At 39.8% G+C, this 13,976-nt stretch overlaps 1 protein-coding gene across 7 annotated transcripts in view; it reads right to left on the bottom strand.

The window, feature by feature from the left end:
• LOC126963101 (zinc finger protein 37A) overlaps nucleotides 1-12,583 on the bottom strand; it is a 29,455-nt gene extending 16,872 nt beyond the window's left edge. For 3 of the 7 annotated variants that reach the window (XM_050805062.1, XM_050805061.1, XM_050805064.1), the window contains exons 1-3: nucleotides 12,498-12,583; nucleotides 11,095-11,157; nucleotides 10,278-10,336 (exon numbers count right to left, since the gene is read on the bottom strand). Coding sequence is in view for 4 of the 7 variants with exons in the window: in XM_050805061.1 (XP_050661018.1) it covers nucleotides 10,278-10,292 (15 nt within the window). In the remaining 3 variants the exon portion in view is untranslated. Of the gene's footprint in view, nucleotides 1-6,733; nucleotides 6,852-10,277; nucleotides 10,337-11,094; nucleotides 11,158-11,676; nucleotides 11,971-12,423 lie in introns of those variants that run through there. The other 4 variants (XM_050805060.1, XM_050805058.1, XM_050805059.1 and 1 more) reach the window with 4 other exon arrangements.
• Nucleotides 12,584-13,976: the final 1,393 nt, after the last annotated feature.

Here is a 13,976-nt window from a genome sequence, read left to right as displayed (position 1 = left end):
TTATCTATTTCTTCTAGATTTTCTAGATTATTTGCATAGAGGTGTTTAAAGTATTCTCTGACAGTAGTTTGTATTTCTGTGGGATCAGTGGTGATATCCCCTTTATCATTTTTTATTGCATCTATTTGATTCTTCTCTCTTTTCTTCTTTATTCTTCTTGCTATTCTATTTTGTTGATCTTTTCAAAAACCAGCTCCTGGATTCATTGATGTTTTGAAGGGTTTTTCGTATCTCAATCTCTATCAGTTCTTCTCTTATCTTAGTTATTTCTTGCCTTCTGCTAGCTTTTGAATTTGTTCGCTCTTGCTTCTCTAGCTCTTTTGTGATGCTAGGGTGTCTATTTTAGATATTTCCTGCTTTCTGTTGTGGGCATTTAGTGCTGCAAATTTCCCTCTACACACTGCTTTAAATGTGTCCCAGAGATTCTGGTACATTGTGTCTTTGTTCTCATTGGTTTCAAATAACTTCTTTATTTCTGCTTTAATTTAATCATTTACCCAGTAGTCATTCAGGAGCAGGTTGTTCAGTTTTCATGTAATTGTGCAGTTTTGAGTGAGTTTCTTAATACTGATTTCTAATTTGATTGCACTATGGTCTGAGAGACTGTTATCATTTCCATTCTTTTGCATTTGCTGAGGAGTGTTTTACTTCCAATTATGTGGTCAATGTTAGAATAAATGTGATGTGGTGCTGAGAAGAATGTATATTCTGTTGATTTGGGTAGGGAGAGTTCTGTAGATGTCTATTAGGTCTGCTTGGTCCAGAGCTGAGTTAAAGTTCTGAATATCCCTGCTAATTTTCTGTCTCAATCTGTCTAATACGGACAGTGGGTTGTTAAAGTCTCCCACTATTATTGTATGGGAGTCTAGGTGTCTTTGTAGGTCTCTAAGAACTTGCTTTATAAATCTGGGTGCTCCTGTGTATTGGGTGCATATATATTTAGGGTAGTTAGCTCTTCTTGTTGCATTGATCCCTTTACCTATGTAATGCCCTTCTTTGTCTTTTTTGATCTTCGTTGGTTTAAAGTATGTTTTATCAGAGACTAAGATTGTAACACCTGCTTTTTTTTTGCTTTCCATTTGCTTGGTAAATATTCCTCCATCCCTTTATTTTGAGCCTATGTGTGTCTCTGCACATGAGATGGGTCTCCTGAATACAGCACACTGATGGGTGTTGACTTTTTATCCAATTTGTCAGTCTGTGTGTCTTTTAATTGGGGCATTTAGCCTGTTTACATTTAAGGTTAATATTGTTATGTGTGAATTTGATCCTGTCATTATGATGCTAGCTGGTTATTTTGCCCATTAGTTGATGCAGTTTTTTCATAGTGTTGATAACCTTTACAATTTGGTATGTTGTTGCAGTGGTTAGTACTGGTTGTTACCTTCCATGTTTAGTGCTTCCTTCAGGAACTCTTGTAAGGCAGGCCTGGTGGTGACAAAATCTCTCGGCATTTGCTTGTCTGTAAAGAATTTTATTTCTCCTCCACTTATGAAGTTTAGTTTGGCTGGATATGAAATTCCAGGTTGAAAATTCTTTTCTTTAAGAATGTTGAATATTGGCCCCCACTCTCCTCTGGTTTGTAGTGTTTCTGCAGAGATCTACTGTTGGTCTGATGGACTTCCCTTTGTGAGTCACCCGACCTTTCTCTCTGGCTGCCCTTAAAATGTTTTCCTTCATTTCAACTTTGGTGAATCTGACGCTTATGTGTCTTGGGTTGTTCTTGTTGAGGAGTATCTTTGTGGTGTTATCTGTATTTCCTGAATTTGAATGTTGACGTCTCTTGCTAGGTTGGGAAAATTCTCCTGGATAATATCCTGAAGAGTGTTTTCCAGCTTGGTTCCATTCTCCCCATCACTTTCAGGTAACCAATCAAACACAGATCTGGTATTTTCACATAGTCCCATATTTCTTGGGAGGCTTTATTTGTTCCTTTTCATTCTTTTTTCTCTAATCTCATCTTCCCACTTTATTTCATTAATTTGATCTTCAGTCTCTTATATCCTTTCTTCCATTTGATCGATTCAGCTATTGATACTTATGTATGCTTCACAAAGTTCTTGTGTTGTGTTTTTCAGCTCCATCAGGTGACTTATGTTCTTCTCTAACCTGGTTATTCCAGTAAGCAATTTGTCTAACCTTTTTTCAAGGTTCTTGGCTTCCTTGCATTGGGTAGAAAATGCTCCTTTAGCTCAGAGTAGTTAGTTATTACCCACCTTCTGAAACCTACTTCTGTCAATTTTTCAAATGCATTCTCCATCCAGTTTTGTTCCCTTGCTGGCAAGGAGTTGTGATCCTTTGGAGGAGAAAAGGTGTTCTGGTTTTTGGAATTGTCAGCCTTTTGCACTGGTTTCTCCCCATCTTCGTGATTTATTTCCCTTTGGATGGGGTCTCTGAGTGGATGTCCTTTTTGTTGATGTTGATGTTATTCCTTTCTCTTTGTCAGTTTTCCTTCTAACAGTCAGGCCCCTCTGCTGCAGGTCTGCTGGAGTTTGCTGGAGGTACACTCCAGACCCTGTTTGTCTTGGTGTCACCAGCGGAGGCTGTCAAACAGCAAAGATTGCTGCCTGTTCCTCAACATAATAAAGTGCATATATGAAAAACTCATAGGTAACATACTCCATAGTGAAAGACTGAAAAGATCCCCCCCCAAGATCATGAACAGGCAAAGGATAGTGCTTTCACCACTGCAATTCAACACTGTATTAAAAGTTCTAGCCAGAGCAAATAGGCAAGAAAAAGAAATGAAAGACAGTCAAATTGAAAGGCAGAAGTAAAACTACTCTATTTGCAGATAACATTACTTAGCGAATAATCCACAAAAAATCTACAAGCTAACAAACAGTTTCGACGAAGTTGCAGAGTGCAAAACCAACGCACAACAATTAGGTTTTTTTTAAAAAAAAATACTCCAACAATGAAAAATTCAAAATGAAATTCAGAAAATAATTCCATTTATGATAGTATCCAGTAGAATAAAATACTTAGTGCTATGGTCTGAATGTTTGTGCCCTTCACAACTTCATATGTTGAAATCTAATACCACTGCAATAGTGTGAAGAGGCATGGCCTTCAGGAGGTGATTAGGAAGCTCTGCCTTCATGAATGGGGTAAGTGTCCTTATAACTTAATGGACAAAGTAGTGGCTTGACAACCTGTATAGACAGGTTTAGATACTGTGCTGCCAATGATCAGAAATTTTATTTTTGATAAGCTTACATAAAGTAATGATGTTTTTTCATAAATAAGAAGACTTAGTCAAATGGCCCCTTTTAACTTCTAAAATGTTTTAATACATCAAATCTGATTTGAATATTTAATATAGCAAATATGGGTAATCCCAGGAATGGTGATCTAAGGGATCAAACGAGAGCTGAGGAGACAGGTAGCACTGGCAGGTTTAAGAGATTAGATACAGACCGGGCGTAGTGGCTCACACCTGTAATCCCAACACTTTGTTAAGCCAAGGCAGGCAGATCACCTGAGGTCAGGAGTTCGAGACCAGCGTGACCAACATGGAGAAACTCTGTCTATACTAAAAATACAAAATTAGCCAGGCGTAGTGGTACATGCCTGTAATCCCAGCTACTTGGGAGGCTGAGGTAGGAGAATCACTTGAACTCAGAAGGCAGAGTTTGCGGTGAGCTGAAATCATGCCATTGCATTCCAGCCTGGGCACCAAGAGCGAAACTCCATCTCAAAAGAGAAAAAAAAAGAAAGAAAGATTGGATACAAACAGGGAGAAGGAGCAAATAAATATTGTGGATAATGGTATAGCCTGGTTTCTTACTGTTGGAGAAAGAAGTTACAAAGATGGAAAACAGAAAGGCTATGGGGTTAAGATTGAAACTGAAAAATGTCTATGTAAACTCATTGTTTAAAAAATATGTATAGATAGACCAATACAAAAATAGGTGTACATATGTGTATTTGTGTGTGTGTATGTATATTTCCTAATTCTGTCAATTGAGAGGGTCTGAGGCAGTGACAACCTTTAGCAATGAGCACCCAGATCTTGCTTTTTAAATTCCACCCTCCACTAGAAAGAACAATGTCCTTTGGAAAAATGGCTAATGGCAGAGGTAAAGGACAAGATGGGCTAGGTACATCTGTTGTGCCACAGAGTAATTACTCAAAAATTGATATGGGAGACAGGCTGAAAATGGAATAGGTAACTCCAAAACTCCATCCCAAACTAAAAAAAAAGAAAACACCCTGTCAGCATCAAGCTTTTCAGAATTCTCCAATCTGATTAAAAACCTAGTACACCCAGGAACATTCCTGGTATAGCTTGCTGATGCCTGTGCCAAAGTGGACAGTATGCACCTTGTTTTCAGAGACCTGTAGTTGTGTATTTTGATCTGTCTATGCAGGCTCTCTGAAGAAGTGGCTCACAGGCTTGTCTTTGTTTTGCCTGCCTTAAAACTTTCTCAGGGCTAGTCTTCCAGGAAGTGCTTGTTGAAAGCATTTAAAGGCAATTATCTGGCCATAGCAGCCAGATGAGAAAAGCAGCAGATGGACTGATAAAACTGGGAATGGAAAAACTGAGAAGGAAACACATGAGGCCAGGGTTGGGGATAAGGGGTTTGAAAAGCTCCTGCATAAAGCAGGGAATTGAGGTCATGTGTAAGTCCAAGGCATTATGCATGCTCAGAAAAAACCTGAGAGGAACCTAAGCTTTCACGTCTGGTTGACCTTTAGGCTCTGTGTAAGCAGGAAGTAAAGGTTAATGCAGAGATGTAAATGGCCTGGCAAACCATTACAGGAACGCCCGAAAACAGGGCCAGTATGCACAGACCAGAAGAGTTTTTTATTTTGTTTTTGCTCTGGGCATTTAAATAAATCTCTATCATATCACAAACTGACCACTAAACTAACAGAACAGAGGTTTCAGTGACCATGTACGACAAAGAACACTGATTTTACAAAAATAGTTTAGAAAAGTCACAAAACAAGCAAACAATACAAAATAAACAGCAACAACAAATTCTGAGGAAAAGAATCTGATTTCTATAATTAGCATATTTTAATATTCAAAATGTTCAGTTTTCAATAAAAAATTATGAGGAATGCAAAGAAGATAATATGACCCACAGACACACAGAAAAGATAAATAAAACCTGTCCTCAAAGACACCTTTGATATTGGTCTTACTAGGTAAAGAATTTAAGTCAGCTGTTCTAAATGTGCTCAAAGAGCTAAATGAAACCAAAGAACTAACAGAAACCAGGAGAATGATGCTGTGCCAAATATAAAATATTAATATAGAGAACAAAACTATAAAAATGTAATTAGGACTGTCTGGAGCTGACAAGTACAACAACTAAAATTTTTTAAAATCAGTGGAAGGATTCAGTAACAGATTGGAGCTCAAAGAGAACAATCAGCAAAATTGAAGACACTGATGGAGATCACTTATTCTGTGGAGCAGAGAAAAAGAATGGTGAAAAATGGACAGTGCCTAAGAGATCCATGAGACAACATTAAGCATACCCACAAGTTAATAACAAGAGTTACCGACAAAGAGGAGAAAAGGGAACCAAAAAATATCTGAAGAAATAACGTCTGAAGACCTTCCAAACTGATGAAAGACATGAATCTCTATGTCCAAGACTCTCAAGAAACTCTAATTGGGATAACATCAAAGAACTTCAAACTGAGAGAAATAATAAATTGTTAAAAGACAAAGAGTCTTGAAAGTAGCAAGAGATAAGGGACTAACCATGTACAAAGGACCTGAAATAAGATTATCAGACAGTCTTTCATCAGAAACCATGAAGGCCAGAGGCAGTAGGATAATGGCACCTTTAAAGTGCCAAAAGAAAAAAAAAATAACAAAAATTCTACATTAGGCAAAACTACTTTTCAAAAAGGAAGGAGAAATTAAAACATTCCTAGATCAACAGAATCTGAGAAAACATGTTAGTACTAGACCTATCCTACAAGAAATGCAAAAGGAAGTCCCTCAGGTTGAAACAAAAGGACACTAGACAGTAATTCCAATCCAAACACACAAAATATTCAAATGGTAAAAGTAACTACTATAAGTAAATGCAAAAGCCAGTCTTATTGTATTCTTGGCTTTTATGTTCTCTCTTTTTTCTGTACGATTTAAAAGACATATACATAAAACAATAATTATACATCTATGGTAATGTGCACACAATTTATGAAGGCATAAAATGTCACAATAAGAAGACAAAGGACAGGGACAAAGCTATATAGGACCAGAGTTTTTATATAATATTAAGGCTCAGTTGGTATTAATGCAAGCTAGATTGTTATAAATTCAAGATGTTAATTGCAATTCTAAGTATTAACACTAGGTAAATAATGAATACAAAGAAATACAAAATGAATTAAAATGGCACATTAGAAAAAAAAAACACAAAAAAGGCACACACAGAAAAACTGAAAACAAAAAAGATGTAATACATATGGAAAATAACTAGCAAAATGGCATAAGTCCTTTATCAGTTTATCATTCACTCTAAATGTAAATAAACTAAACTCCCAACTAAAAGACAGAAATTGGCAACATAGGCTGGGCATGGTGGCTCACACTTGTAATCCCAGCACTTTGGAAGGCCGAGGCAGGCAGATCATGAGGTCAGGAGGTTGAGACCAGCCTGGCCAATATGGTGAGACCCTGTCTCTACTAAAAAAAAAAAAAAAAAAAAAAATATATATATATATATATATATATATATTAGCCAGGCATCATGGTGTGCACCTGTAATCCCAGCTACTCAGGAGGGTGAGGCAGAAGAATTGTTTGAACCCTGGAGGCTGACGTTGCAGAGAGTCAAGATCACACCATTGCATTCCAGCCTGGGTGACACAGTGAGATTCTGTCTCAAAAAAAAGGAAAAAGAAAAAAAAAAAAAAAAACAGAAATTGGCAAAATTAATATAAATATATGATCTACCTATATATAGTCTATAAGACACTCTCTAGATACAAATACACAACACAGTAGGTTGAAATTGAAATGACAGAAGAGGATAGTAACCTAAAGAATGCCAGGGTGGCTATATTGAGACAAAAGAGACTTTAAGTCAACAATTGTTACAAGAGAAAAACATTACATATTGATTTTAAAAAAAAAAAAAGGTCAGTCTACAAAGGAGACATAGTAACAGAAATAGAAATAAATCATCCTGAAGTTTACATGAAATTTCAAGGGATCTCAAGTAGTCAAAATAATCTTGAAAACCCATGCATGTATGGTAAAATGATTTTCAACAAAGTTGTCAAGAACAGTCAATAGGGAAAGGACATTTTTTCTAACAAATAGTGTTGGAAAAACTGGATAGCCACATGCAAAACAAAACTAAATAAATAAATAAATAAATAAATAAATAAAAAATAAAACTCAAAATGAATCAAAGACCTAAATCTAAGAACCAAAATTAAAGTTACAAAACTCATGGCAGAGCACATAGGAGAATGGATTCTTGACATTACATGTGGCAATGTAATGTTTTCTTGAATATAATATCAAAAACCACAGGCAACAGTAGTAAAAATAAATTGGACTACATCAAACTTAAAAATTGTGCATTAAAGGACATGGTTAACTGAATGAAAAGGCAACCAACACAACAGGAAGAAATATTTGCAATTCGTGTATCTGATGAGGAATTAATATTAAAAAAAAATAAACCACTACAACTCAAAACAAACAAAAAACCAGATTCAAAGATGGACAAAGGACTTGAACAGACATTTCTCCATAGAAGATACACAAATGGTCAACAAGCTTACGAAAATATGCTCAGCATCACTAATCATGAGGGAAATATAAATCAAAATCACAACGAACAATTACCATACACCCATTACAACGGCTGCTATCAAAACAACAAAAGAAAATAACAAGTGTTGGCAAGGATATGCAGAAATCAGAATCCTGTACACTGAGGATGGGGCTGTAAAATGGTGCACTGTACACTGAGGATGGGACTGTAAAATGGTGCACCTTCTGTAGAAAACAAGTTGGTGTTTCCTCAAGAAACTAAAAATAGAATTACCATAGATTCCAGCCATACCACTTCTGAGTATATAACTAAAAGAACTGAAAAAAGGATCTCAAAGAAATAGCTGTACACCTATGTTCACAGTAACATTATTTACAACAGTTAAAAGGAGGAAGGAATCCAAATGTCCACTGAAAGATGAATGAATAAACAAAACATGGGTACAATGAAATATCATTCAACATTAAAAAGGAGATAAATTCTGACACATGCTACAACACTGAGGAAGCTTGAGGACATTATGCTAAGTGAAATAAGCCAGTCACAATAAGACAAATACTATATGATTTCACTTAAAAGAGACATACCAAAGTAGTGAAACTCACAGAACAGAAAGCAGGATGGTGGCTGCCAGGGGCAAGGAGGAGGGGAAAATGTGGAGTTATTGCTTAATGGGTATAGAATTTCAATTTCCCAAGATGAAAAAATTCTGGAGATTAGATGTACAATATGAATATACATCACACTGCTTCTGAATTGTACATCCCAAAATGGTTAAGACTGCTAAAACAAAAAACTAACGATAAATAAAGATTCCTGCTTTGGCCACATATATTCAACATTGTACTAAAAATTCCAGCCACAACAATTAGATTAAACAAATAAATACACCCAAATTGGAAAGAAAGAAAATATTTTTGTTTGCAGAGGACATGATCGTATATGCAGAAAATACTAAAGAATCCACAAAGAAACTCCTACAAATAGGAAACAAATTCAGCAAAATTACAGGATACAAGATTACTCAAAAATTAGTTCTGTACTCATTACAATGCACAGTCAAAAAGGAAATTAACAATTCCAATTACAATAGCATTTAAACAAAAAGGTGTGTGGGCCATTACAGTCTCTACTGCAACCTGTTGCTAGGGGCTGGGAGCAGAGGGGAAAAAGGGAGCAACTGCTTATTAAGTTACAACACTGCTTATTAAGGGTACTGTGTTTCCTTTTGGTGTGATGAAAATATTCCAGAAATAAATGGTGGTTATGGTTGTACAACACTGTGAATGTACTAAAGTCATTGAATTCTATACTTTAAAATGGCTTAATTGTCAATTTCCATGTGATGTGTATTTTACCATAATTATTTTTTTTAGGTAGAATCCCTTGAAAGTTATTGCAAATATTCCAGTTCTGCCCAGTCTCTAGGGCTGTCACAAAGCCTGCCACATCCTAACAACCCACGATCACCCTAGCCTACCAGGACTGTTTCTTTAAACAACCATAAGTCCTAATGCTACATAATTCATATGAATTTTTTTTTTTTTTTTGAGACGGAGTCTCACTCTGTTGCCCAGGCTGGAGTGTAGTGGTACAATCTCGGCTCACTGCACTCTCCGCCTCCTGGGTTCAAGCGATTCTCCTGCCTCAGCCTCCTGACTAGCTGGGATTACAGGTGCACGCCACAATGCCCAGCTAATTTTTATATTTTTAGTAGAGACGGGGTTTCACCATGTTGGTCAGGCTGGTCTCAAACTCCCGACCTCGTAATCTACCCGCCTCGGCCTCCCAAAGTGCTGGGATTACAGGCATGAGCCACCTAGCCCGGCCTATTTGAATTTTTTAATCATATACTTTCTCTTGCTATCTCTTAAGTTTTCCCCTGGACTGCACATGAATTATTCACTTTGTTGTACTACTTCTTTATGTAACTGAAAGACTGTCATCGGAAGTTTCACAATGTCACCTAATAAAGCCCATTGACCTTTAAAGTGTTTTATGTTTCAGTTTCACAACTCTGTGAGATCACAAGATCTGCATTCCCTTAACATGACATTTTTGTCTTACTCTTCATCAACTCTCTATCAGAAATCAGCAAACATTTTCTGTAAAGGGTCTCACAGTAAATATTTTAGGCTTGTGGGCCATTAGTCTCTGCTGCAACCAGTCAACTCTGCCCTCGTAGTGTGAAAGTACCAACAGACAATACATAAATACATGAGTATAGCTGAGTCCCAATAAAACTTTATAGATAACAAAATCTGAATTTCATACAATTTCCAAGCAAAATAATACTCTTGGTTTTTTTCCCTCCAGCCACCTAAAAATATAAAAACTATCCTTCATTTGCGGACCATAAAAAAACAGGCAGCAGGCTGCATTTGACCCACGAACTGTAATGTGACCTCTCCTCTATATTTTCCCTGATGTTATTTCTACTTTCATATGAATATAGAGACATTTTTAAAACCTCAATAATTACTTTTAAGCAAAACTGTGAAAAAATAAACAACTTACCTGGGATGTGATCATCTTCCACTGGTGTTGGAAGAGCAGAGCAAACTGTGAGGGTATAGCTGAGAAATAAGAAAAGATCATGAGAGATGTCACTTGCCTAAAAAGGTCCACTTCGCAGCTGGCAAAACATCTCTGAAAGAGAGATACTCACAGACCCGTGCATGACTGGCATGATTATGTACTGCTTGGACACATTAGTTTTCAAATGTAAAAACGTTTTGTTTTCTACTGATTCATAAACAACTTACGTTGTACTCCAACAGAGTATGCAAAGCAATAAACTAATTAAGCAAGTTAGGAAAAGCCAAAGAATGGAACATAATACTTTCATTAAAACTGATGCTAAACAAAAATACACAAGTTTTAATCTTTATTATAAACCAGAGTATCCCAACAAGGTTTTGAAAAAAGTGATGTGGTATTTTTCAGCCCAGTTTTTTGTTGTTGTTGTTTGCTTTTTTGAGACAGAATCCTGCCCTGTTGCCCAGGCTGGAGTGCAATGGCATGATCTCGGCTCACTGCAACCTCCTGCCTCAACCTCCCAAGTAGCTGGGACTACAGGTGCGCACCACCACGCCTGGGTAATTTTTTGTATTTTTAGTAAAGACGGGGTTTTGACATGTTGGCCAGGCTTGTCTCGAACTCCTGACCTCGTGATCCGCCCGCCTTACCCTCCCAAAGTGCTGGGATTACAGGCATGAGCCACCGCGCCCGGCCCAGCCCAGTTTTTTGGGAAGAAAAACGAACTTGCTCTAACTTGGTTTCAGATTCTCAAAACCATCTTTAGATTTAAAAAAGCAGAATGACTTTTACTTACTCTGTTGTCAAAGCAGCAAACACCCTCCTGGGTCCTCAAGCGATTTAGTGTCTGTTCTTGACTCTGCCAAACAAAATGTGTCAATGTCATCAGTCACTTAACACGTTAAGCTTGTTTCCTGTCTACCCCACCCCACCCCATCTTTTAAATAAAGCCGAAACAGAAAACTTTCTTGCGGCTGCAGCTCTGATTCCGTAAGATCAAGATGGGGGCATCCGTACATCTCTAGTTGTGCTGCAGTGCGCCAGCAGTTCAGCATCTAGAACGAGCAAGTAACGAATCCAGGCATGGAGGGTGCTCTCGTCCACTTGGCTGCTAAGCTCCTCCCTCCTCATGATGCCTTCACAACTCCCCAAGAAGTAGTGCTGTCTGCTCCTTCGGCCTTGCCCTCCTCTGCCGCTACATCTGAATGAGCACAAAGCTCCCACCATCACCCAGCCTGTGGGAGTCTGGACAGGACACAAATCGAGCCTCTGCTCCTCCCACCCGTGCTCTAGATCTCTAATGAGGTCTCAGCCCAACTGGTCGGGTGTCCTCCTAGGAGGGCCCCTGAGCCCTCGCCCTCTACCCTTCTTTTCTTACCCCACAACAGCCGCTTTGCTCCAAGACTGCTGGGCCAAAGCCCTTCAGTTCGAACCCTTATCCAAGACTGAAAGCTCCTACATCTTCCTGTCACTTGAGCCACGAGCTAGACCCTCCGGAAATGCCCACTGGTGCTAGTGGGGACAAAGGCCAGGCTGCACAGTGCCGGAGGCTCCGGGGTACTTCCCTCCACATGCGCGGCCTCACAGGTCAGTGGAAACAAGAAATTCCCCAATCCACAGCCACGATGACTTCAAAATACTTCCTGAAGGCGTCAGGCCATGAAGCTGCGACCTGCGAGGACACAGCAAGCTGGGTGACGCTGGGCTGAGGCTAGGTGTGGAGTCCGAGCCTGCAGGTTCCCTCCCCGCCCCGCGGGTGCTTCCCGCCACCCCGCTCGCCTAGGCATCGCAGTGACAACGCGGCGACGCCGACCACAGGTGGTTGCGAGGCCACAGCGAGATTCCGATTCCGAGGGAAAAGAATAAGGAGAGAAGCGCACATCCACTGGGCAGAAGGCCCGTTTCCGCGCCGTCCTGCCCAGGCCTCCGGGCATCCTTCACCTCAGGCAAGAGAAAATCCAACCTCACTTGTCACAGGCGCGGGACGTGCGCGTTCCCTTCGGGAGCACAAGAACCAAGGCAGGATTCGGACCCAGACCAGGCGGCAAAGCCGCTCTCTCTCTCTCCCACCCCCAGGCCGCGCAGAACCTCCAGTCCACCCTCGCCCCAGCCCTCCCTTACTCACCCTCCACGTCCTCTACCCCGACGCGGAAATGCCAGGAGCCCTCCCACTCAGGCTGCGGGGGGAGAAAAACAAACCTGGAGCCATACGGCGTTCACGCGCAGAAGGCCCGAAGCAGCTCCCGCTACTGGGACCAGAAAGTGCACACTACATTTCCCACAAGTCCTCGCGCCGCTCCCTTAGAAAGTGCACGCTACATTTCCCACAAGCCCTCGCGCCGCTTCCTCAGAGAGTGCAGACTACATTTCCCACAAGTCCTCGCGCCGCTCCTTTAAAAAAAGCCTGAGGTTTCAGCCGCAATGGGTGGTTAGTTCCCAGATGTAGCAAGTGCAGTACTGCAGTTTTATTCGTTAGCTGAAATAAATTATGAGTATTTAAATTACACAGCTTTTTCATGAATTACATCTCCCTGATTTGGCTGTCCTCAACACTTCCTCGTTTGGCATAATTGACACGAGGAATTTCTCCAGACATGGTCGATTCCTGTGGCCCTGCTGCGCTACCCAGCACCACCTCCACTTGCACCCTGAGGCTCCACTTGCTTCCTTCTGGTCCATCGAACGCTCACAGTGAGAAAACACGCTGGACGTGAGCATTACCAGCCTGTACACTGTCGTGAGGATAACTCGGAATTGCTCTTCAAATTTTGTTAAACCACGTAATACCATCTTTCATGGCAAACCTGCATTTTCCATTCTTCAGGAGTATGTTGGATCTCTTGATCACAGTAACTTTTTTTAAATTATACTTTAAGTTCTAGGGTACATGTGCACAACGTGCAGGTTTGTTACATATGTATACTTGTGCCATGTTGGTGTGCTGCACCCATCAATTCGTCAGCACCCATCAACTCGTCATTTACATCAGGTATAAATCCCAGTGCAATCCTTCTCCACTACCTGCTCCCCATAATAGGCCCCGGTGTGTGATGTTCCCCTTCCGGAGTCCAAGTGATCTCATTGTTCAGTTCCCACCTATGAGTGAGAACATGCGGTGTTTGGTTTTCTGTTCTTCAGATAGTTTGCTGAGAATGATGGTTTCCAGCTGCATCCGTGTCCCTACAAAGGATACAAACTCATCCTTTTTTATGGCTGCATAGTATTCCATGGTATATATATGCCACATTTTCTTAATCCAGTCTGTCACTAATGGACATTTGGCTTGATTCCAAGTCTTTGCTATTGTAAATAGTGCCGCAATGAACAGACGTGTGCATGTGTCTTTATAGCAGCATGATTTATAATCCTTTGGGTATATACCCAGTAGTGGGATGGCTGGGTCATATGGTACTTCTAGTTCTAGATCCTTGAGGAATCGCCATACTGTTTTCCATAATGGTTGAACTAGTTTACAATCCCACCAACAGTGTAAAAGTGTTCTTATTTCTCCACATCCTCTCCAGCACCTGTTGTTTCCTTTTTAATGATTGCCATTCTAACTGGTGTGAGACGGTATCTCATTGTGGTTTTGATTTGCATTTCTCTGATGGCCAGTGATGACGAGCATTTTTTCATGTGTCTGTTGGCTGTATGCATGTCTTCTTTTGAGAAATGTCT

Source organism: Macaca thibetana, chromosome 9 (genome assembly GCF_024542745.1).
Source record: "Macaca thibetana thibetana isolate TM-01 chromosome 9, ASM2454274v1, whole genome shotgun sequence".
Lineage (NCBI taxonomy): Eukaryota > Metazoa > Chordata > Mammalia > Primates > Cercopithecidae > Macaca > Macaca thibetana.
Note: the sequence above shows the minus strand (reverse complement) of the source record. Positions and strands in the feature narration are given on the sequence as shown.